Consider the following 21,777-nt stretch of genomic DNA (forward strand, 5'->3'; position numbering starts at 1 on the left):
GCTGGCTCCCTCATTTACAGACCCACATTCACACCTCTCCACACCTTTTCTGCTATTTCACAGCCTCTGAAGTGTGCTGTGGTAACCGTGCTGCCAGTGCACGCTCCTGGCCACTGCCTGGAGGCTGGACTGGTGTTTCACTGCACGGCCCTGCCATGCCGCATCTGAGCTCTTTGGCCTTTTCCCCTCTGGCCCAGCTGGGTGCAAGAGCATCTAGAGCTGCCCCACGGCTCTGGGTGGAGGGACTTAGCAGCACTACTACCACAGCACCCCCTGCTGGCCAGCTGTGGTAAGAACAAGGACAGCAGAGAGACGCTGCATATCGGCTACAGAGATGCTCCTCTTGGAGCAGCAGTACTGGGGGAGGGGGAATGTGCTAAAGCCATATGGTTAACTCTGGGGTCCACCTTTGCCTAGGTCACGTCCAATCCTGGCCAGCCCTAAAGAGTCAAACTGGTAGGGAGCATACACCAGGAGGAAGCTCACCAGCAGCGGGACAGGGTTGGAGGCAGGAGATGTGCTCAGCCCAGAAGTGGGCACCTGTCATTAATTCCCTTGTCGTGGTCACTCTTTGCTTGCTGGAGAGCCTGGTCTGTAAATGTCCCTTAGCTCTGCCCCATGCACAACTGAGATCAGGGGTCTGCAGGCCCAGACTCATTTATTACAAGCTCTCTGGCAGGGCAGGAATTTACTGTCACTCAGGGTTAGCAGATGGTTGGCTTGCCCCTTTGCTGAGCATCCTAGGGGATTCTGCAGCTTCACAGACTCAGGGCATGGGGCACTCACATATCTCCTTCAGTTCTTCATGGTTAGCAATTCATTGGGGGCACACAGCAGCCTCAGGGCGGGCTTTAGTACCCCCAGATCCAAAGATCCACAAGAGCTAGAACCAGAAACTCCCCAGGCAACTAAGGACATGAAGTATGAATGTTTTGCTCCTGTAGACACCTTTCAGCAGAGGCGCGCAAAGCCCTGCACTGAAGGTGGGAAACCTTCGTCATTCACGTCTGCCAAATGGTGCAACAGCAACACTGGGGGTAAAGGGACTCACCCAAGATCACAGAGCTGGTAAGTGGCAGGGTGAGAAAGAGAACTCAGTTCTCCCAGCTCTGCCCTTTGCTCAGCACACTAGGCCATGTTGCCTTCTTCAAAAAGGCCTGAGTGCACTGAAGGCTTTTGGTACCGTGACACACGAGGATCGTGTCAGTACTTGCTGAGGCTGCATCCTGTGAGGAATAAATGTGGAGGGGATGGGGTGGGTTTGGGGCACCTTCCAACAGAACTTCAGGGAGTACGGGAGAGGGGAGCCTATGGGATAAAACCAGCTTCAAGTACCGGTGTGTACACACGGTCCAGTGGTGATCACAATGGGTTGGCTAGCACCAGGAGCTCTCCCTGTCTCAGACTCATGGTGTGATCTTTGGCCTCTCTCTACCTCACTTTTGCCATGTGTGAAGTAGGGACACAGCTACTTTCTCCTCCCAGAGGGCTAGCAGGAGACCTTGCCTGTGTGTGCACAGTGCTTGGAGAGCTGCTGACAGAAGGTGCTATGGGTCTAAGCAATGCCCCTGCAGACAGGTCACCAGGAGGCAGCTGTGAGCCCACACCCTCCGCAGACTGGCAGGTAACATTGCACATGTGGGGACAGAGGGGATCAGAGTCCCAGAGCAATTAGCGAGAGGGCTGGGGGAAGGGCCAACATGGCATCTTGGCAGGGGGAGTGAGGTGAACTGGACAGCAAAAAGCAAGGGTCAAAGGTTATGGACCCAGGTGGGGAGCATGAGGTCAATGGCCAGAACGAGAAGGTTGGAGAGGAAAGGGGTGAGGAATGGGGGTGAAGACATTGAGGTAAGGCAGAGGGGGAGAGAGAAGGAGGGGGTGGAGGGTGGCAGGAGAAGGTGCCAGGAGAGGAAGGCATGGGGAGAGAAGAAAGAGCTTGCAACCCGGGGTCTGCCTCTGAGCACTGCTTACTTTGCATTACTAGCAGAGATTTGACCAACCCTGCCCCCCTGAGCTGGTATCGTCTGTGCCCATTATCTTGCTCTCTGACGATGGGGGCTCTCTGGGAGCAGAAGGGTTAACACAGGCCGTGGTAGGTATGCACATTCTTTTCCAGGCAATAACAGGCTGCAGCTTTCCAGGAGCCCGGCATCAGGTTACTCTGTGATCCTACCTGCCCTGCCCCTCTCCCAAGCCACCTCAGTCCACAATCCCAGCGGCCACTGGCTTCAGGAAAGAGCTTCAGATAATTAGAGGGGCGAAAATCCTTCCCCTCCCCCCAAGGACTCCCCTCCCACCCACTGGCTGCCTGCAGGGGCCAAGCAGTTACAATCCCTCCAGCCTGATGCTCCATTTCCACTTTCAGCAAGGATAGGTCATGTGATCCCCACCTGGGGAGGAAGGGGGGAATCAAGCTGATCTCTGGGAACTGAACTCAAGGGGCTTTGGGGTCCCAAGGGGGAGAGGCACTGACCACCCCCTTTACTGCCTAGGGACCTCACTTTCTGTCAGCCCCATAGATGCCAGCATCCAACTCACCCCTTGGAGCCCCTGGTGCCCTCCTCTCCCTACAGACTCTGCTATTTGCTCTTCGCTTTTCTCTATCCAGAAGGGTCAGAAACAGACTTTAAAGAAACAGAAGCTGAGAGTCCACCGCTCCATATTAACCTAACTCCGGGAGCTGGGGCTTTGAATCACACCAATATCACAGGACTCACGCTGGAAATTGCGAACTGACAACACCGACTGTAAATTGTCACTCAGAATGTCCCCAGCATCTGCTAATCCAGCAACAACCCTCTGCGAGAAAGCGAGACCCTGGGGGAAAGCGTGGCGCTGCTTTTGGGCTTCCCACATGAAGATCTCACAGCACTTTACAAATATCAGTGCCCCCGGGAGGTAGGTAAATCAGCACCATTATCCCCATTTTACAGATAGGGAAGGGCTTGTCCACACTGGGAAACTGCCCAGAAAAGCTCTCCTGGAATAGCTGCCCATGGGGACGCGCTGTTCCAAGATACACATGATTTTGTTCCAAACGAATTACTCCACTTCGGAAGCGCACTAATTATTCTGGAGCACAGTGACCTTTATTTAGGGACTGTGTCCCCATGGGGAGCAGTTCTGAAATAGCCACTTCAGTCACTTGCCCATGTAAAGAAGCCCTAAGTGGGTTGCCCAGGGTCATCCCCTGAGTCAATGACAGAGCCCAGGGCTCCTAATTCTCCGGTTCCCTCACCACTCTGAGGAGAGCAGGGGACTGTCAAATCTTAGCGACAAGCCCCCCACACTCCCCTTACCAAGGCAGAACCAAAGGGAAGGAGGAAGCTTTCCTCTGATCTCCCTGTCTCCTCCTGTTCACAAGGGAGCCTGTGGACTAGCGATGCTGCTCCATGAACTCAGTTCCTGGCTCATCCCTCAGCAGCCCTGCCTCAGATCCCTCTTCTCTTGCAGAGGAGCCCATGGGTGCTGCAGAGTGATGGCCAGACGGGGCAGAGGTGTAAAACCCTCCACGCCCCTGAGGCGCTCAGGACAGGTCCCACTTTCTACCCCACCTCCTGCATCCTCAGCCATGCTCAGAATTTCCATGCTATAGAGAACTAGTAAGAAGGGGGCAGTTGCAGTTTCTTGAGGAGGCAGGGCACCGGTGGGAGTCCTGGGCCCTGTTTTTTCTCCTCCCTGGGTATTCTCTGTGGGGTTGGTGTTCCCCTGGCCCGGCTGCCCTTACCTTCTGCATCTACCACTGGCCCAATCTCTTCCCCTAGGAGGCTGCAGCAAAAACCGAGATGAGGAAAGTGCGAGGGATGGTCCTGACCAGTGCTGCATTCCAGTGATTCGCACCGACTTTGCTTAGAGCTTGTCTACATGGGAGATTTTTCCAGTCATCCCAGTATCACTGAACCACTCCAGTTCTACCAGAATAACCCCCCACGGGGACATCTGTTCCAGACTAAGAATGGCTTTTTGCAGCTTAGTTTAAACCACTTCCAAAGGGACACAAGCTCCACCAAAAAGGCTCTCCTAGACCAGGAGGAGCCAGGTCTCCACTAGGAGGAAAGGAACTACGCTGCTATCCTGGCACAGCGAGTCAGCGATCCTGGTACGCACACAGCTGAAGAGGGCAGCATTGCCAATACAGCTGTGCCTATGCTCAGGGCTTTTGCTGGGACAGCTCTGTTGGTCAGAATCACACCTCTTCGCCCTACTACTACACAGCTGTGCTGGCAGAGGTCTGTGCCATAGCTTGTCTAAGAGTGTACACATGGGGTGGTGGTGGGGACAGGCTATACTGATATAACTATCTGGTTTAAATTCACATCCTATCTTATACCAATATAACTTTCCCATGTAGAAAAGCCCTTAGGAGCTAACTGGTTCCCATTTACTAGGAGATCCCAGCTCTGCCATAGATGCCTTGACCCTTAGGGATCAGTCTCTCTGTGCCTCAGTTTCCCCATCTGCAAAACAGGGGATAATAGTCCTTCCTTTCTCCCATAATTTGTCTCTCGTCTGTTTAGATAGCAGGCTCTTTGGGACATGTGTTGTATGGCACCTAGAGCAATGGGCCCCACGAGTACTACCAGAATACAAATAAGAAAGTCAAGCAAGCTCTTATTTGACCCTTTTCACCTCTTTCCTCCCCCTCCATCCGTCTCAGAGACCTCTGCCAGCTACAAGATGGCTCTTCGCCACAGCATGCAAAAGTCCCCCACATTAAACCCTTACAAGATGTGCCCAGAGCATTGAGCGAGCCCTCTGCACGGGAGCCGCATCACCCTGAGAGTTGCAAAAGCATACGGCCATGGTGCTCCAAAACTCGGGGCAAGTTTTTCCAATCCCACAATGCACTGGCCTTTCTCCGCCCCCTCAAACAGAAACTATACACACAGCGCCTGGATAGCCTGGGCCCCAATCCCAGCCCCTGGGTTTGCTCTCAAAGGGGAATTGTTCTCCAGCTTGCTGGGCTGCACATTTGACTTGTAATCTAAACAAGGAGAAGAGCCCTGCCTTGGAGGCACTCTCTGCAGGCTGGACTGAGCCCTTCCTTAACTGCAATCTGTGAAATGCTGAAATGGAGTCAGTGCCACAGCAACAGCTGGTAATTGGAAGCGTCTTTCCCTCTCCCCTTCCTGTTTCACAGACACAAGCTGGTTATTGTAGCCGCCCTCCAACCCCGCCTCACTTTCTTTTCCCCCAAGCCCCAGAGTTTTTCCAGGATCAAGTTGGATCTAAACACTACTGCGGGTTGGGTTTAATTACCTGCATTCAGTCCAATGCATGAGCCAGTCTGCGCTCAGAGCTCTCCCCAGCCAGCCAGTCTAGCCCCAGATCTCTCCCCACAGCACAACCTCAAATCCCAAACTGAGTCCTCCTGCCATCCACCTCCCCCATACACAGCTGCGCTACACACACCAGATCGACACACACTCCCTGGCAAAAGTGCATTACACCACATGCACTGCTGCACACACATTATATTCTACGCGCACAACGCCCCTGCACAACTCCAGGACAGCAGAGAGGATATCCACTCCATTTACATTTGTTACGAGTTTTTCCTCTTTATGCCGAGTCCCAGAGAAAAGCAGCAAAGAAAGCGAGAGCCAGCGCTCCGGATTTAGGTTCCTTCTAGAAGGGGCAGCCAGGGTCAGAGTGGCCCTTTTCCCCACTCCTCTGACTATTGTTTTATGTCACACTTCAGGAGTTACTTCTCCTGGGCTCTCTGTTTCCTGCTTTCAGTGCATAATTTGTGCCAGGGCGTGGCATTTCATAGCCCCGGCACTTCTGGTCTTGGCGCACGGGTTACAAAAGTAAGAGATAAATTCCTTGGGCCCGGGCCCCTCTTCCATTACAAATTAAGCACTGCCTGGTTTCCATAAGTGGTTGGGCAGAGACCTAGGGTCGAGGTCCCCACTGATGGGAGTAGGGAAGCTCAGCAGAGCTGCGTCTGCTTATGCCAACAGGGTGGTTAGCCCCACGGAACATGGAACATGTATCTCCCGGCGCTGGGCGGATAAATGGCAGGCAAGAGAGTGATGCGGAGTAGCCAGTGCTGCATGGGACGTGTTGCCCAGCCTGGACAAAGCAGGAGCTCGCTGTCGAGAACCCGGGTGCCCCGTCCCCACCCTACCTTCGAAGTCGGAGAGGATCCCCTCCAGGTGGTCTTTGACGGACAGCTGGGACATCCTGACTCACTTCCCACGGCTTCACCCCAACAGCAGCGCAGGATGCCCCTCCAAGTCTTCTAGCGTGGGCAGAACTTCGCCCTGACAGAGGGAGAGGGCAGACTATGGGGAAGGGAAAAGGGGGGAGTGTGAGCTCCCCCACCCAGAAACAGCTGCCTTCCACATCCAAGCCAGCCAGCCCCCGCCAGAACCCGAGGGCTTCTGCTCTATGGGACGAGAGTGGCGGAGGAGAGCAAAGGGGAAGAGAGAAGATCCCCTCCCCCCTGCCCAGAGAAAGAATGACAGACCCCCCCTACACACTGTATAGCCCACCCCCAGCTAAGCCCTTGCTGGGATCACATTGGCTGCACTGGATTGCCTGTGCAGGGAGAGGAGGAGAAAGCTGGAGAAAGGGGGAGGGAGGTGGGGAACTTGGGCCCAGAGTCAGAGCAGCTCTTGGCACAGAGAAGTGAGAGAGGGAGAAGGGGCGGGGGAGGTGCACTCCAGCAGCACTCCAACTAGACCCACGGCTGCCCCTAGCCCAGCAGGACCAGAGGGGCTGGTAGTGCCCCCACTCCCTCCCCGGGAGGGTCTGCCATCTCCAGGGTCTCCCCGTGTCCCAGGCCGGCCCAGCTGTTCAGCCCGGGAGGCTGCCAACAATGCGCTGATCGGGAGCTGCACTCCCACCTGAGCCGTATCAAGCAGGCTGCCCTGTGTCTGAGGCCAATCGGCCACCACGGCGCACTGGCCCCGAGGGGTTCCCACGAGCACAGATCAGGCCCGATGGGGAGAACCAGGGTGGGCTCAGCCCTGCAAGGCAGGCATTTCCCCAGCTCCATTCACAGGCTCCACAGGGCAAAGATCACCTAGAGCTCCTCAACCTCCTCCAACCCCCTCAGGGAGGGACCCGTGCAGCCAGACTGGCGGAGGACTTACAGGCCTGATGCGGGGTCAGCCGTCTCCGCTCCGCTTTGTGGAAGCCCTCAGGCGGGTTTTGGGGTAAGCCAGCAGTTTGGGAATCCCCTCCCAGAACAGCTCCTGCAGCAAACCAGCAGCAAGAGATCTCAGGGCGACAAGCCTTTGCCAGGCTCCAGGGATCTACAACACGCACTAGCCTCTCACTGCACCAAGCACGGGGCCCCGTGGGGTGGGGAAAGCAGGCATTCTTCCATGCTCCCCCAACTAGGAAAGCTCCCCCCACAGTAGAGTGGGAAGATGTTCAAAATGGGGTTGAGGGTCCTCTGCTAGGCTCCCTGGGCCCAGCTGCCCTTTGGGGTGGGGGTGGGGGGCTCCTGGGGCTCTGCTTTTCCTGGGTGGGCCTCAGCGATGTGCATCCCAGCAGGGTGCCTAGCAGAGAAGTTTGATTCTTTTGCCCGGACAGCCACAACACCTGCGGTTTAGGGCAGTTCAGGAGAATTACTGGCTCAAGGAGGCCACGCTAGCACAGGCCTCACTGCCCATCATCTCCTTCTCTTTCGGAAGCCTTGGCCCGGAGACTTTTCTCCCTCAGAGCCCCGGTGGGGCTACTTCTCCCTTTCATTAGCCAAAGGAATATCTTCATCTACCAGGAAAAGCTGCGGAAGAATTTGGCATGAGGGGATTAAAATGGCAGGTCTCACGGGGGGCCATTGCAGGGGACATGCCCTCAGAAAAGCAGCCCTTGCCACAAGAATCTCCTTTCTTAGTAGGATCCTTCTAGCCCCAGGTTCAGAGGGTACCGTGCACCTCCAAATCCTGGCCAGGTCAGGAGCACACCACTCCACACGAGACGGCCCACGCTAAGCTAACTCCTGCAAGCAGGAATCAGTGCCTGTCTCCTGCGCTCCGCCAGGCTAACGCAAAGGCACAAGGAATGGCTGAAGGGAGCTATTCCGGCAGGGAAAGGGTCAGCTCTCCTGCTGGCTTGTGTAGTGTGTGTCAGTGAGGGGATTCACCGCAGACGTGGGAGGAGAGGGGTAGAGAAGCCCCTTCTCCAAACACAGCACCCCCCTGCAGCGGCTTTCCCAAAACTACCCAGCTTGACACCATTTAACCTAGCGGCTCAGCTGAAAGTAAACACCAAATGGCTTAAATGCATTCCTGGGCCCCCTCCTGCCTGGGGGCGGGGTGGTGGGGGCTCCAATCCACATGGAGCAGAGCTGTGGGGAGGGCAGCATTCAGCAGGGAGTGGGGCACACAGGGAGATTTCATCATCCAAATCACCACCGCCACTTTCAGGGCCTGCCTGGTGAACGTCCCCTTCGCACGTTGTCTCGGCCCCTCATGCCACGGTCCGGGCTGCATCCATGACACTGCATTAGAGCTAGCTGGGGAGTTTCAACAAACCTCACCCATTTGTTAAATCCAAAACTCTTGGCAGGAAAGGGACGCTTTCGACACACAGCTTGACTCAGAACAGTTGGGGAAGGGGGTTCAGAATTGTCCAAATAGACACATCTGTTAACAAACAATTCTGGTTTTCCAGTTTAAAGTGACTTTTTGTTTCACAATTTCAAACTGTCTGGTCCACAAAGTAGAAGGAGGCCTCCTTCCAGAGAGCAATGCCCAACTCCGCCTCTGAGTGGCGGCGGTGAGCGCTCCCCCTAAGGACTGCTGGCTGGGCCGTCTTCTCTCTGAACGCATCCCCCTTCAGAGCCCAGCTCAGCAAACACACTGAGTCACTCAGTTGTGATGAATCCTGCTTGCTCCTCGGACAGAGTGAAGGTCCAGATACCCAGCAGGACTTCAGCGAACCTCTTATTAACTCCTGATATGTCTAAGCCTCGAGGCTCTTCATGGCACTCTTGTCATGAGCAGCCAGTTCTCAACAGCGCACTCTGCTGGCTGGGGGCTCCCAGGTTATCCCTTGGGCCTCGTCTCCTGCTAGTTCAAGAGATATTAAACATCTTGATTTTTTCTTGCCTGAAAAGAATGGAGCATATGACTGTGAGAACACAGCCAAAGCCCTGGGGAGGGGCGAGGGGACAGGTGGGGAGGGCCCCAGCCAGCTGTGCATTGACGAAGTAACAGGGACTCAAAGGACACCCAGGGCAGGCTCCAGATGGATGGTGCCACCATGGATCAGTACCACAATCACAGCCACAGTGCTCCCAGAAACGAGGCCTCCCACCAGCTGCAGGTTTCCTTTTGCTGTGGCTGACCATAGCTGTTTATTATTTGTTAAGCACCAGCAGCATGCTTGGCCCTGTATGTATGATAAAGACAGTCTCTGCCCCAAGGCGCTTACATGGGAATGCATGATCTTAGTGGGACCTAAGAGATGGATGCCGAGGGACCATGAAGCACCAGGAGGATGAATGACTTGGAGCTCGTTTGGTTTTGTTCGAGCTCACGAGACTCGCTCCTGGTGGCAGAGGCAGAAGCATCGAGTTCTTAGGAGGTTGGCTTGGTGGGCAAGGAGAGCAGAGACTCTGCAACTGTCTGAGGTCTCAGCATGAAGCAGTGCGGAACAAGGGGGGGTAAAAAAGGGGAGATGGGTCCATGAGGTTTCTCTCTTACAAGCTAACGGGTCGAAGTAAGTTCTGGAGGTTGTAGGCTGTAGGTTTTGCTAGGCACTGATGTGCACCATATCCCCTCTCTGAGTGGTTTCTGTCCCAAAGGTGCTATTTACATCCAGTACGTCTCACTGCAATGGTGCCTGTCGCGCTACTCCCTCCTGGTGGTCTCTGTAGAGGACATTTATCGTGTTTGAAGAGCCCATAATCAACAGGAAAGTGTAGATCAGGATTTAAGTCTCCAATCTCCTTCATGAGCATAGGGTCTGCCCAGCCCTGGATGACCAGGGCCACTGTTGCAAGGGACTGCCTGTCTTTGGCCCCATTGCTGTCTGGTCTCTGTGTCTTTTGTTGGTAGGAACAAAGCAGCCCATTCTTTCAGCACAGGTGCCACTTCCTCACCTGAGCTGGGGGAAGGTAGCAGAGCAGATGTCACCCGAGGGCGTGTAGGAGAGGACTATAGACACTTGCCATGGAGCATGACCACCACCTTTCCTCTCTCCAGGTCATGCTCTGAAGTAGCTCTGCCTGGTAACATGGCCTCTGCTGCCCGCTCAGCAAGAACTGCAGCTCGTCGGGCAAAATTCTGAACTAGCACTAGTAATGCCAGCTGAGAGCAGAATTTGGACTGGTGTGTTTAGGATGGGCAGGGAGTAGCTTTGATTTTAGTTCCCAGAAGACGGGGCCTCTCTTCAAGTCATGATGGAAGAGCAGTCTGGGGAAACCACGCTAGGTGTTGTTCCCTGTCAGGCAGATTGGGGTGGTTGGTATATCAGGTATCAGTCCAATATACCCTTTTCTTTTATGGGGTGCCAGGACTTCCTGTCTTTAAACATTTCCCATGAATATCCATTCTAATCCAAAGACCTTACCGCTGGCTTTGGCTGGAAGCACAGCTACGTTTGCATTTGCTTCCTGCCAGCTTTCTAGCAAACCAGCTAGTTTGGCAGAAATGCCACAGAAACATCGGCACACAGTTCCAGACAGTTGATTTCGGACTCCAGTGTGAGTATCAGCACCAGAGATCAGGGAGAAAGCAGCGCACCACATGACCTACGAGTCCAAGCAAAACAGCTCACGTATCGGCTGCTTGCATGCCACTTCTAGACAGACACTCAACAGTCTCCAGTGACTGATATTATTGGGTGGATAATTCTCAGGGACAAATAGGTTAGAGACAGTCCTAAACTGATGGGAGACCGTTTGGAAAGAGAGTGGAGCAAAAGAACAGACTTGGAGAGGAGGGGGAATGCAGCTCAGCTGTCCCACCAATCAGGAGGAGTGTTAATGGGACAAAGTCTGAAGGCCAGGATGAGTAAATTCCCTCAATCCTGCCCCCACTTTTTGCACCAGTATTACAGCTCTAGCAGATGCCTGCTGCCTTCTGTTGGGAGGGCAGCCGTGGTCAGGTGGCGTTTGGCCTTTACTCTTCTTACACCGATCCCTGGTTGTTTTCAAGGCCTGTCTGCTTATTTCCTAACTAAACCATGGCTACTCCTGCTAGCCCTGCCAAGCCAGTAGCACGCTGGGTCCTTACTCAGTCTTGGGCATTTTCCACAAAATTCTTTGCAGACACTTTGCTACTGGCCATGATACAAGAGGCAGAAACACGGCCTGACTTTTCCATCCCAGGTGGAGTTGGCAGTGTCTTTTGCTTTGGAAGCGGCAGCCCATTGTCTGAGCCTCACCGAGGGAGGAAAGAATCTTGCAAAGTCTTTTTAACGAGCTACTTTCTCCGACTGCTTTGATTTTCAGCCCTGTTTTGTCCTTCCATGGCCCATCACCAAATACCTTTCAGCCTGGGAAGATTTGTCCTCTTTACCAACAGTGTTTCATTCCCAATTCCTCTGCTTTACACTCCCGCGTGATCACCTGTTCAAAGCAGTAAGACTCTGCATCAAGGCCAGGAAGGATTGTCTTGAGCAACACAACCCCAGCATAACTGTCTGCCCAGAGGGAGCATTCCAAATGGCCAAACAAATGAGACAGTCTCAGACTGATGTGTGTCTCCTCCAGCTGCCAGCACAGGCCAGCCAGGAATTTCCTAGCTATATAGCTTCTGCCACTCAAAGAACAGAAGGGGCAATTTGGGGCTCACTGGCTAAAGATCTCCTTCCCCTTCTGTCCCTATCAATAGCAGAGGATTTCTTTAGCAAGCCAGTTACCCATCGATACCAAAACCATCCCTGATGTTAACGACTGAAATTTTGCACAAGGGGTAGGCTGACAAGCATGGATCAATAAGAGCCATTTGCAAGCTTTGGCCAAAGCTAGAGACTTGAGAGATGTTCTGGGGCAAGGCACAAATGAAGTGGGAGAGGTGAGGGACCAGCCTTTTATCTGGATTCATTCCACTTGACAACTCCACTGAAGCTACCATGGTCTGCAATGGCTTCCACCCCAGACCATAAGTGCATACGCCCAGCTTCTCAAATCAGTGGGAGTTAGGCACCTAAATACCTTTGAGGATTTGGGCCTTCACCCCATTGGTAGGTCTCCAAGATGGGCACGTATTATTACCCTCACTTTACAGTTACAGGAACCGAGGCACAAGGAGGGGAAGTAATTTGGGAAGGTCACTGGCAGAGATGGGGCTAGAGCCCAGGTCTTCTGGATCCCAGCCCACTGGATCACATTGGCTCAGAACCTGACCTTTGTGCAGCTTTATAACCAACTCCAGCGCCAGGCCACACTTGCCCGGATTCAGGGGTGCTAGTAGGCTCAACACAGCTTAACCCAACCACTTTCTTTTTACCATGTCTACCCTCCTTTGCAGGTCGTACAAATACATCCCCACCCTCAGCACAGAAGAAAACTACCAGCACGCTTCCATTCCATGCAGGTTGGCGGAGCATCAGTGGGCACATCCACACAGCCGGGAGAGGAAGAGCCCAGCACATCTGCAAGCATTTGATGCCATTCCAGCCTTCCTCGTCTCTTGTTCCCGCAACAGCAGAGACCAAGAGCAGAGGGAAGCATTGCGCTCAGAGCGGGAGGAGCAGCTCGGACCCAGCATCAGGGTGATCGGAAGGCTGTACGCTCCCGTTTGGATAGGAAGAGTCTGCTGAATTCATCATCCCATTGGCAGGAGAGTCCCAGGTTAGCTGCAGGCTAGGATCAGAGGCTGACGAGGAGGAAGGCTCTGTCAATGTGAGCAAGGAGGAGACAGAGCAGCATTATGAAGACTGTTATGGAGAGCACCATGCCTGGGCCCCAAATGCTAACTGAGCCCCGACATGGTCTGGAAAATCTTGGAGGGCCTCCCGGAGCTGTTCTCTGGTCTTTCTCCCCCTTCTTCCCCCCTGTCCCCCAACGTTAAGGGGGAAAAACCCTGGTGTTGACTCCCTGCTGTGGGAAGAGGCCTGCCTGACAGCCCTGGAGCACGCATGGCCCCACTAACTCACAGAACGAGTGCCCCACCAGACCAATGCACAGTGCCTCTGAAGCCCTTCCCCACGCCAGCCCCAGTCTTAACCGTGCATGGTAAGCCCAGCTCCATGGGCCCCGCAAGCCCCACCAGGCTTTGCTCTAAGCGTTCCCCTCCTTGCACTGCCCCCAGGCTGGACCTGAGGGTGAAGGAATTAAGCCAGGTCTCTCCCTTGGTATCTGTGAACGTGTCCCCAGTGCCCAGCGCCAGGGGATTGGATCTGTACCCGCTGTGGGAAGCCAGAGGACAGCAGGGCAAATGGCTCCTTAGCTCACACTGGCTCCTGTTGGCAGACGGGAGAAGGACCATCTCAGCCACTTCTGCTAGGAGGCTCATCCAGGGCCTGGCCAGGGCGGATGGCCCAGACGCTGCCCAGCAGTGCTCTGTGCTAGGGACATGTTCCCCAGGAGAGGCCTCAGCTGCCCATCCTGCTCGCGGCTAGGAACGCCAAGGCCGGGCTCACGCAGATGGGGACTCTCGTGAAGTTGGCACCAGCCAAGACCCCTGCTCTTTAAGAGCTGATGCCTGAGTCGGCTTTGTCCTGCGCTCCTGAAAGTGCTACCCCAGAGAGGGAAGTTGGGAAGCAGCATGGAAAGAGGGCTTGGGATCCCCCTCATTCCAGGGGGAGCTGTGAGCCTGAAAGCCCTCGCTCAACTGTCAGCGCTCCTTCCCCCTCCAACCTGGAGCAGGAGGCATGTAGCCATCTCACGGGATTAGTGCACAGGCCCAGGAGATGGATGGCAGAGACACTCAGGTCAGCTGAGCCTAGCTCCCACCCTGAATCTAGCGATGGGACATCTGCTGGCATAAGCATAAGCAGACTCCCCACCCTCCCTGGTCAACTCCCCTGACATCAAAGCCTGTGCCCTTACGCTGGGACATCACTGCATTGCAGCTCCTGTGGCCTTGTCCTAAAGCCAGCAGGGATCTCCCGGAGGATGGCAAGGAGAGAGTGCAGAAGCAGAGCTGCACGGAAGGTTTCAGGCTGCGGCTGCTGGGGCGGAGCCAGGCTGCCCACGGACGGGTTCAGCAAGACAATGGAGCTGTGCTGGCTTAGACTACCTCTCAGGACACAGAACGGTTCCCATCCAGGGCATCCGTCTGCCTCCCACTCACCCCACCTGTGCCAGAACCGGCTGCAGGCTCCACAGAGCCCCACCAGCCCCTTGGGGTTTGAGGGAGGAGTCTCAATGTCGGTCTCTGAGGGGGCTCAGTCCAGCTTCAGAGGAGAGGCCTCCATGTTCCTGTTCTCCCCTTCCCAGCGGCCAAGGACCGAATGGGCCATGAGGCCTGAACAATCATCCCTCCGGCAGGCAGGGGCAGGTAGCAGTTCTGAGGGCAGCTAGGCGGCTCCGGGCTCCATGCTGGCGCCTTCGCACAGGATCTACCCCTTGACAAATAAAATCCACGTTCACCCAATGAAGAGGAGCGGGCCCCGTCCGCTGAATCATTTCAGGAGGCAGGAAGCTTTTCCACAGCCTGGCAGCCACTCCCAGGGAAGCCAGCGTGCGCTACCCCTCCAGGGACTGGGCTTGGGGGGCTTGGATGTCTCCTGAGGGGCACCCCGGCCTCACATGCCCTACCTCGCCATCCTGCAGGCCCCCGGCCAGCTCTCCAGCGGGCTAGAGCAGCATCCCACACCCTAGCGCCAGGGGTGCTCCTGCCAGTGCTGTGTCACTACCCACAAACTGACGCAGACAGCCACACTCGGCAACCCTTGGCTCCGCAGCCACAGGCTCTCTCCAGGGCACGCCGCTGGCCCCAGCGCAGCCTCTGAGCGCTGACCCCGCTCCACACAGTCGTAGGCACACACACAGCCACCAGAACATCACAGTTTGCCATCACGAGGCTGCACCCTGACCTGGCTGGGCTATGGACACAGCCATCAATGGGCGCAGAGACAGCTGGTAACAACCCTCCCTAGAGCCTGTCTGTCAGCCATGCCATAAACGCGGGGCTCGCTCCCAGGCACACGTCACTGAGGGGCACAGAGGGGAAGGATCAGGACCTGGATCTCCCCTCAGCACCCCCCTGTAGTTCCCAGGGAAGTCAGGAGGTGGCACTGAAAGACAGCTGACTGGCTGGGGAGGCACTGAAGCGAATTATAACCACTGAGAACCCCGGCCATCAGTGCTGTGTTGGGTCTGACTCCTGCTCCCTTCAGCAGAGTCCCCTGGACTCCCCACCGCTCCTGCGGGATGGCGAGTTTGGGAAGCCCAGCTGAGGCCAAACTCCAGCAGCACGGATGGGATGGGGAAGCCAGGTTCCCGATGGGCTCCGAGGGTGGTGGAGGGGCGGGGCTGGGCTGAGGCAGCTGCTCCAGGCAGGCCCTGGGGATACTGAGTCATGGTACTAGACACAGGCAGCCTCAGGAGCAGAGAGAGGCATTGCTGCCAGGCCTGCTCCATATCATCGGGCAGATGGGCACCCATTATTGCTTCCAGCACAGCCACCGTGCGTGAAGCTTTACCCAAAGCCTGGCTGGCAGATGACACCCCTGCAATGCACCTAGCTCCTCTGGCCAGACAGACTAAGGAGACACCAGTGCCTCTTAGCACAGCAACAGCGAGCGCCGCTGGACAGAGGCACTCGCAGCACTCCCTGCCCCCAGCCAGCCCCCTCCCCTGGCTGAGGGGGGCCTTCCCTGGGACAGGCCAAAGGGAATCTCAGCCTGGATTACTGGGTTCGCTCCAGTCAGCGTGTGCAGAGATGCAGGCGCCTGGGACTCTGTCCCAGCCAGACTGTAGGGTGGCACAGCGGCTCCTCTGCTGGTTTTGGGGACCATGCTCTCAGGCAAGGGCGCGTGGGGGTTTCTGCTCAGGCACAAACTGGGAACCGCAGCAAACCGCACCCAGTTTCCTTCGACACCTGCTCCATGAAGCACTGGTGCAAGAGCCACGCCAGCAACCAGGCCTGGCACTGTCAGCGAGCTGAAGGGTGGCAGAGAGCAGCAGTCTGAAAGCAGGTAGTCCATACAGGCTGCCAGTCCGTACACTGCTTAGCAGCAGTCTGTACAGCAGCTTCCCTTCCGTCTCCAGTGCACACTGGATGGACATCACTGCCTGGCGCAGGAGGAGGGGATTGGCAGCAGACAAAGGCCCATCATCCCCTTGCCTTCAAACCAGCCCCCGCAGGAGAGAGAGCGCCTCAGGAGAGCAGACACCCCCCCATAGAGGGGCCTTCACAAACCATTTAGCTGGGAGCAGGGGAAGGGATGCGGGGAGTGATCTTGCCCCGATCAGCTCCGCCCGCCTGTTCCAACTGATCCCAAATCCCCACTTGTCCTGCCCCACCGGCAGGGCTGTGCCACGTTGGCATGACAGCTGCAGAGCAGGGGAAGTGGTGGAGAAACCACCTCCCCCTGTGAGAGCTGGGGCTGCCTGCCCCTGGCAACCTGGCCTGGTCTCTGCCTCCCACCCAGGTGAGGTGCTCTGCAGAGAAGCAGCTGCCTCTGGAGAGTATGGAAGCCTGCCCCCGCCCCACATCTCTTCAGGCCTCTCCAAGCCGCCTCTGGGAGCAGGCCAGCAGCCTCTGGGATGAGCAGGACTGGAGCGATCTCTCCCACCCGTCAGTAGCAAACAGCTCACGGGGGCGTCTCTGCAGGGCAAAGGGCATGCCCCGCTCAAAGGGCCATGCTGGCCCAGGAGCCAACAGCAGCCAGGCTCCTGTATCATGGGAAGAATTAGAAGTTGACCCAATACAATTTTCAGGGTGCATACATGTGCCACGGGAGCAGGGGCGGCTGCAGGGTAAGAGGGAGGGGTGCTGCAGATCAGGACTGAAGGGCACTAGCAGGGCTGGGGGGAGTGGGCAGGACCGGGGTGGGAGAGGCTCTAGGTAAAGACACTGGGCTGGGAAGCAGAAGCAGGGGCCGTGGTGATTCACAAGGGCACAGTTGGACAGAGAGTGTGGACGGGGGTTGGGGCAGAGGCAGGAGCAGAGAAAGCACAGATGTGAGCAGACAAGCTCTGCCTTGCATTGGCACATTTGCGACTCAAAGGCTCAGACCCTGCTTTGCCCCCTAGGAGCAGTGACATGTGCCACCCACCAAAGCACCCGGGACCTGCCTTCAAAGCAAAGCAATCCCAGCCCGCATGCACTGGTGCCGACTGTGCAAAAGCTAGAGATTACGCTTCCTCCTCTCCGGCCAGTTCTCTTGGGGAACAGCCTCTGGCTAAGCTCTCCATTCTGCCCAAGCTCTGCTCAGTACAGTGGGCCGGGCAGCCAGTTACCGCTCTGTGATCCTGAAGGCCTGTCTGGGCTGGCCCCAGTTCAGGCACAAGCCACAAAAGCCTAGGGACTGCTCTGATTTATGCCACTCCTAATTCAAGAGATTAGTGGAGGATCAGCATAGCACAGCTCGGACACGCCTCTCCACACCAGTGTGGATATGGGGCAGATGGCACAGTGGGTAGCTCTGTGAGCTTGATGTAGAGAGAGTTCCCCCTCCACCAGGGCAGTTGACAGCTGGCTATTTGCAGCCAGAACCCACCCACTTTGCATCCCCTGAGCAGTGCAAAGGGGCCAGATCACAATGGAAAATCTGGACTCTTGGTGAGAGCAAAAAGAAAAAGCAGCTACAGGCAGAGAGTTAAACAAACACCTAGAAACTGAGTCATCTCCAAAGGGAGGGAGGGATCTGTCCTTGCAGGTGATGCTGAAGTGCTCTCCGCTCCCTGCAACAGTCAGAAAGCTAACTCTGCTTCTCCATCTGAGCGTTTCCAGGCTCCACGGAGCACTGAGAAACGAGCCTGACCCTCAAGACTGCTGGGTGGAGAAAATAAGCTGCTTTGAAAATCTCTACAAGACACACACGATACTGAATGCACTAGGGGCACCCAGCAGGGAAAGGAGGGCCTCCCAAGTCTCTTCTGCTGAAGAACAAACAGTGAAAAGTGGGGCAGAAGGCAGTGCTATAAACCATCTCACAGCATGGCTGAGAATCCAGGCTGGGACTTTGGAGCAACCATGCCCCATCAAACAAAAAGTCTGGTGCAAGCTTAAGTGTGAAGGTAAGTGGAGCGCGTGCTGCAGGTAGGCTGCTGTCAGAAATGTGACATTCCCTGGTGTAGCAGACAGACAAGCACTTGATGGTTTGTCTCAGTTACAGGAGAGGCCAGAAAATAAAATTAGAGGGCTAGATCCTGGTGCAAAACAGCACTGCTCCATTGAAGTCCCATAAGGTAGATTGTTATATCAAATGTACATTCCCGAGGCTTTTCTATGAAGAAAAGCAACCTAAATCCCTCCAGTCAGGCTGAAAGAGACCATCCATAAGCCAGAGAACAGGTACAGATCAGTGAATATTTAGCAATCCCAAACAGGTCTTTAGCCTAATACAAGAACAACTGAGGGAGAAGTTCCAGCATGGTGAGTGTCACTGCTCGCAGGAAGCAAGGGAGCTCAGGTGTGCTCCAGTCTGCCCCATGGGGTGCTGCCGTGTCCATCCCGCTCACTGGCCAAACAGGGCTTTGTTCATCCGAGGATGCCGAGCATTCTGCCAAGCAGCCCATTTCTTGCCATCTGGGGCAGCTCCCGGCGGGAGTTAAGTGGAGTCTGCTGTATGCTGGGGGTTTGGGAGAAGTGGGAACTCTGGGGCATGAAAGAGGGCCTTGCTGTCAGCTCGCAACTGTGGGTACTGAAGGATGGGTGAACTCTCCCTCCCTCCCTGGGGGCCAGCAGGATCGTGGATGGGGCATGCTGGAGGAGAGGGCTCGATCAGTGAAGAGCCATTCCCCAACCACTGGAGATGCTGATGCCCTCTCCCCAACATGAGATACCGAGACTTGCCCAGAGACAGATTCCCCCAGAATTACAGCCAGCCAAGCCCTTTCTCTGCTTTGAGACACCTGACTCCATGTGCTTCCTGTATTAACCTCCCATATTGTTAACTATTGAGAAGAATTACAATTGCCCCAACGTAATGGGCACTTCACATACAGCCAGCGAAACATGGGTCCTGCCCTGGACAGCTTATGTCCTAGCTAGCCAAGGCCAAGTTCCCCTCCGCCACTGGGGAACTTAGAGACCAAAAGTGACTTGGCCAAAGTCACACAGGGAGTCTGTGACAGAGCCAGGAACTGAATCCAGAGCTCCTGACCTTCGCCTTAGCTTGCCGGCACTTTGTAGAGAACCAGAGTGCTCTCCTCCTAGCCCTGCCTTTCGCCCTTACCAGCAGGCTGAGCACACTGCTGAAACAGATCCTTTAAAATTAAAGCAAGGGGCGACCCTTCCCCAGCAAGAGTGTGAGCATGTTTCCAGCAAAGACAGGAGGGCTCAGACTCCTCGGCTTTTAGTTTAGGCCTTTTTATCTCAAGGGCCGCTTTGCTTCAACTGGTGGCAGCAGGCCATCGGCTAGGAACATTCAGTACAAATAGCCATGGAACAGCCATTGCAAGCCTGCGCCGAAAAGGAGTAAAACCCACTAGTGCCCACCTCCCTGGACAACAGTCTGACCAACAGAGAGGGACAGTTTTTATTCCCATGTCCCATCCCTGGGATCAGCTCTGACCTTCACACACATTGTGGAGGAGGGGAGGGACGAAGGGTTACTTCTTAATGTGTTTTTCTCTGAAGATCAGTTCAGGTGGGAGTGACACAATCTTCACTGGCTCTTATGGGGATGCTTCAGAATTCCTCCTCTGCCCAAGGGTCTGTCTGTGTTGGGGAGACTGGATTGGTCCTGGAAGGGGGGTGCCAAAGAGGGAGAGAGAGGAGGGATGGCCTTGCAATGAAGGCATTGGCCTGAGATCTAGGTTCAGTTGCAGCTCTGCCACAGACTCCTTGCGCTACCCTGGCAAAGTCACTTAGGGACAGATTCACACTGTACTTTGGCATTGCAACCCTTACAGGGGAATTCTCTGCCTCAAGTTAAGTGCCCCAAACACTGCCTGAGGAGAGTTAAGTGCCTAAGAATGGGATCCTCAGAAGCCAGCAAGCTGACAGCTTGCCTGCGCTGCCCCGCCATCTCTCAGTGACCAGTATCGGGAGCAGACAGGTCTAGGCGTGCTCAGAGCACGTCTATAGGATCAGGCCCCACTGATGAGCCAGACTATGACCACAGTATTTGAAAATCCCACACTGGGGCTGCAGCTTGTGCAAGAGTGCTAAGCCACTCATTAGTGGTGGTGCTAGGATTTGGGCAGCCTTGTGCTTGCCTGCACGCCTTGGCTGCCTCCAGGGTCAGACACTGGCTGAGCATGGGGTTTTGAGGATTTCAGAAGTGCCTAAATGTCAGGCATTAGGCATCAAAGTATCTTTGTAAATCTAGCCCTTAGTCTCCATGCCTCAGTTTCCCTTCCCTTTCTGCCATTTGTCGGCCTTGTCTATTGCAAACTCTACGTCTCTTACTATATGTATGTACAGCACCTAGCACCATGGAACCTGAGTGTAGATTTACTGACCTACCTCCCTGAAGAGCTCGTGTCCTCTGAGGTGGTATAAATATAGATGGCTGCCCCGCCTTGAGTCAGGCCTGCCATCCCAGAGGGTCTGGATTTTGGACATATGGGCACAGTGCTTTCCTCTCCGCCTTCTAGGACTGCACACAACAGGCCCAGCGGCAGCACTGCCTCGGGGGGGTGGCGGCAGGGAATTAGCTATGGGATTTCACAAGACTCTGTGTAGAAGACAATCTTCCATAGCCACGTGTAGCCACTTGAAGAGCTCCAGGCTGGCAGCTAACAGAAAGCCAACCTGTTTAGCTAGGCTTTGATTGGCCAGGTGCCTCCCTCCAACCACAGGTGAATTTGGGAGCAGCCCCCTAGCATCCTTCCTTCCCCAGCCCAGTCAGTACCCACAGCCTTCTGTGACCCCTCTCAGCCCAAGCCCAGAGAAGAGAAAGCAGGACAGGGCTCCATAAGAAAAGCTGCCAGATCTAAAGCTTTAACTCACAGCTTCCTGCAGCCAACTCAGCGCCAGCTGCTGCTCTAGATCCCTTACTCCCACTCCTACCTGTGAGAGAGATGTTGCTTCTTGCCCCCAGCCTGCCCCTTACTCCTCTGGCCAGCCTAGCAAGCCCCGCCTAGAAGACTCACCCTCCCTATTTTCTCCAGGCCAGGTGCTCTCCCTAGTTTTGCAGCTGTTAACCCCTTCCCCACCTGGCTCAGTGTGGTGCACCATCATCCCACCACCCTTCCCCTTAGGCCTGGGCTACACTACAAAATGTTACCAGCGGAGCTTGCCTTGCCAGACAGCCTTGCGTGCATCCACTCTCAATTACAAGTCCTACCGATAAAACCCTGCACTTCTGCTGGTGAATTTAGACCCATTCCCCCAACCAATATAAACCTTGTACGGGTACCGTTCTACCGGCACAATGCCTGTGTGGACCCAGAAATACAAATACCAGTATAAGCAGTCCTCCCGCAACAATCCTACAGTGCTGTTGTCTCCATTGCTGGGACCATACTGGTCAAATGTTTGAACTCAGCTGCTCAGGGATTACAGATCCCACCTCCCCACTTTAAAATCCCCAGTGTGGGTTGGGAACACCCCTTTTCCTGCTAGCCCACCTTTACAACTGCACAGATAGGCTCCAGGCAAAGCTCCTGCTAAACCTCATGCTGCTGTCTAGTGCAGAGAAGCAGCCCTGGATTTTTTCAGCCTGTGGGGGGAAGAAGCAGTGCAGACCTAGCTGCGGGAGTCCCGCAGGAATAAAGATGCCTATTGCAATATTGCAAAGGAGATGCAG

General features: G+C 55.3%; 1 protein-coding gene across 1 annotated transcript in view; it reads right to left on the reverse strand.

Annotated features, from left to right (window-relative positions):
- SEPTIN12 (septin 12) overlaps nt 1-21,059 on the reverse strand; it is a 79,178-nt gene extending 58,119 nt beyond the window's left edge. The window contains exons 1-3 of the mRNA XM_067551236.1: nt 21,039-21,059; nt 7,101-7,202; nt 6,131-6,287 (exon numbers count right to left, since the gene is read on the reverse strand). Coding sequence (XP_067407337.1) covers nt 6,131-6,185 — 55 coding nt within the window. The 5' untranslated portion in view covers nt 6,186-6,287; nt 7,101-7,202; nt 21,039-21,059. The remainder of the gene's footprint in view (nt 1-6,130; nt 6,288-7,100; nt 7,203-21,038) is intronic.
- Between the last annotated feature and the right edge of the window lie 718 nt (nt 21,060-21,777).

Source organism: Emydura macquarii, unplaced genomic scaffold (assembly GCF_026122565.2).
Source record: "Emydura macquarii macquarii isolate MOO-44397 ecotype Brisbane River unplaced genomic scaffold, CSIRO-AGI_Emac_v2 contig_1348, whole genome shotgun sequence".
NCBI lineage: Eukaryota > Metazoa > Chordata > Testudines > Chelidae > Emydura > Emydura macquarii.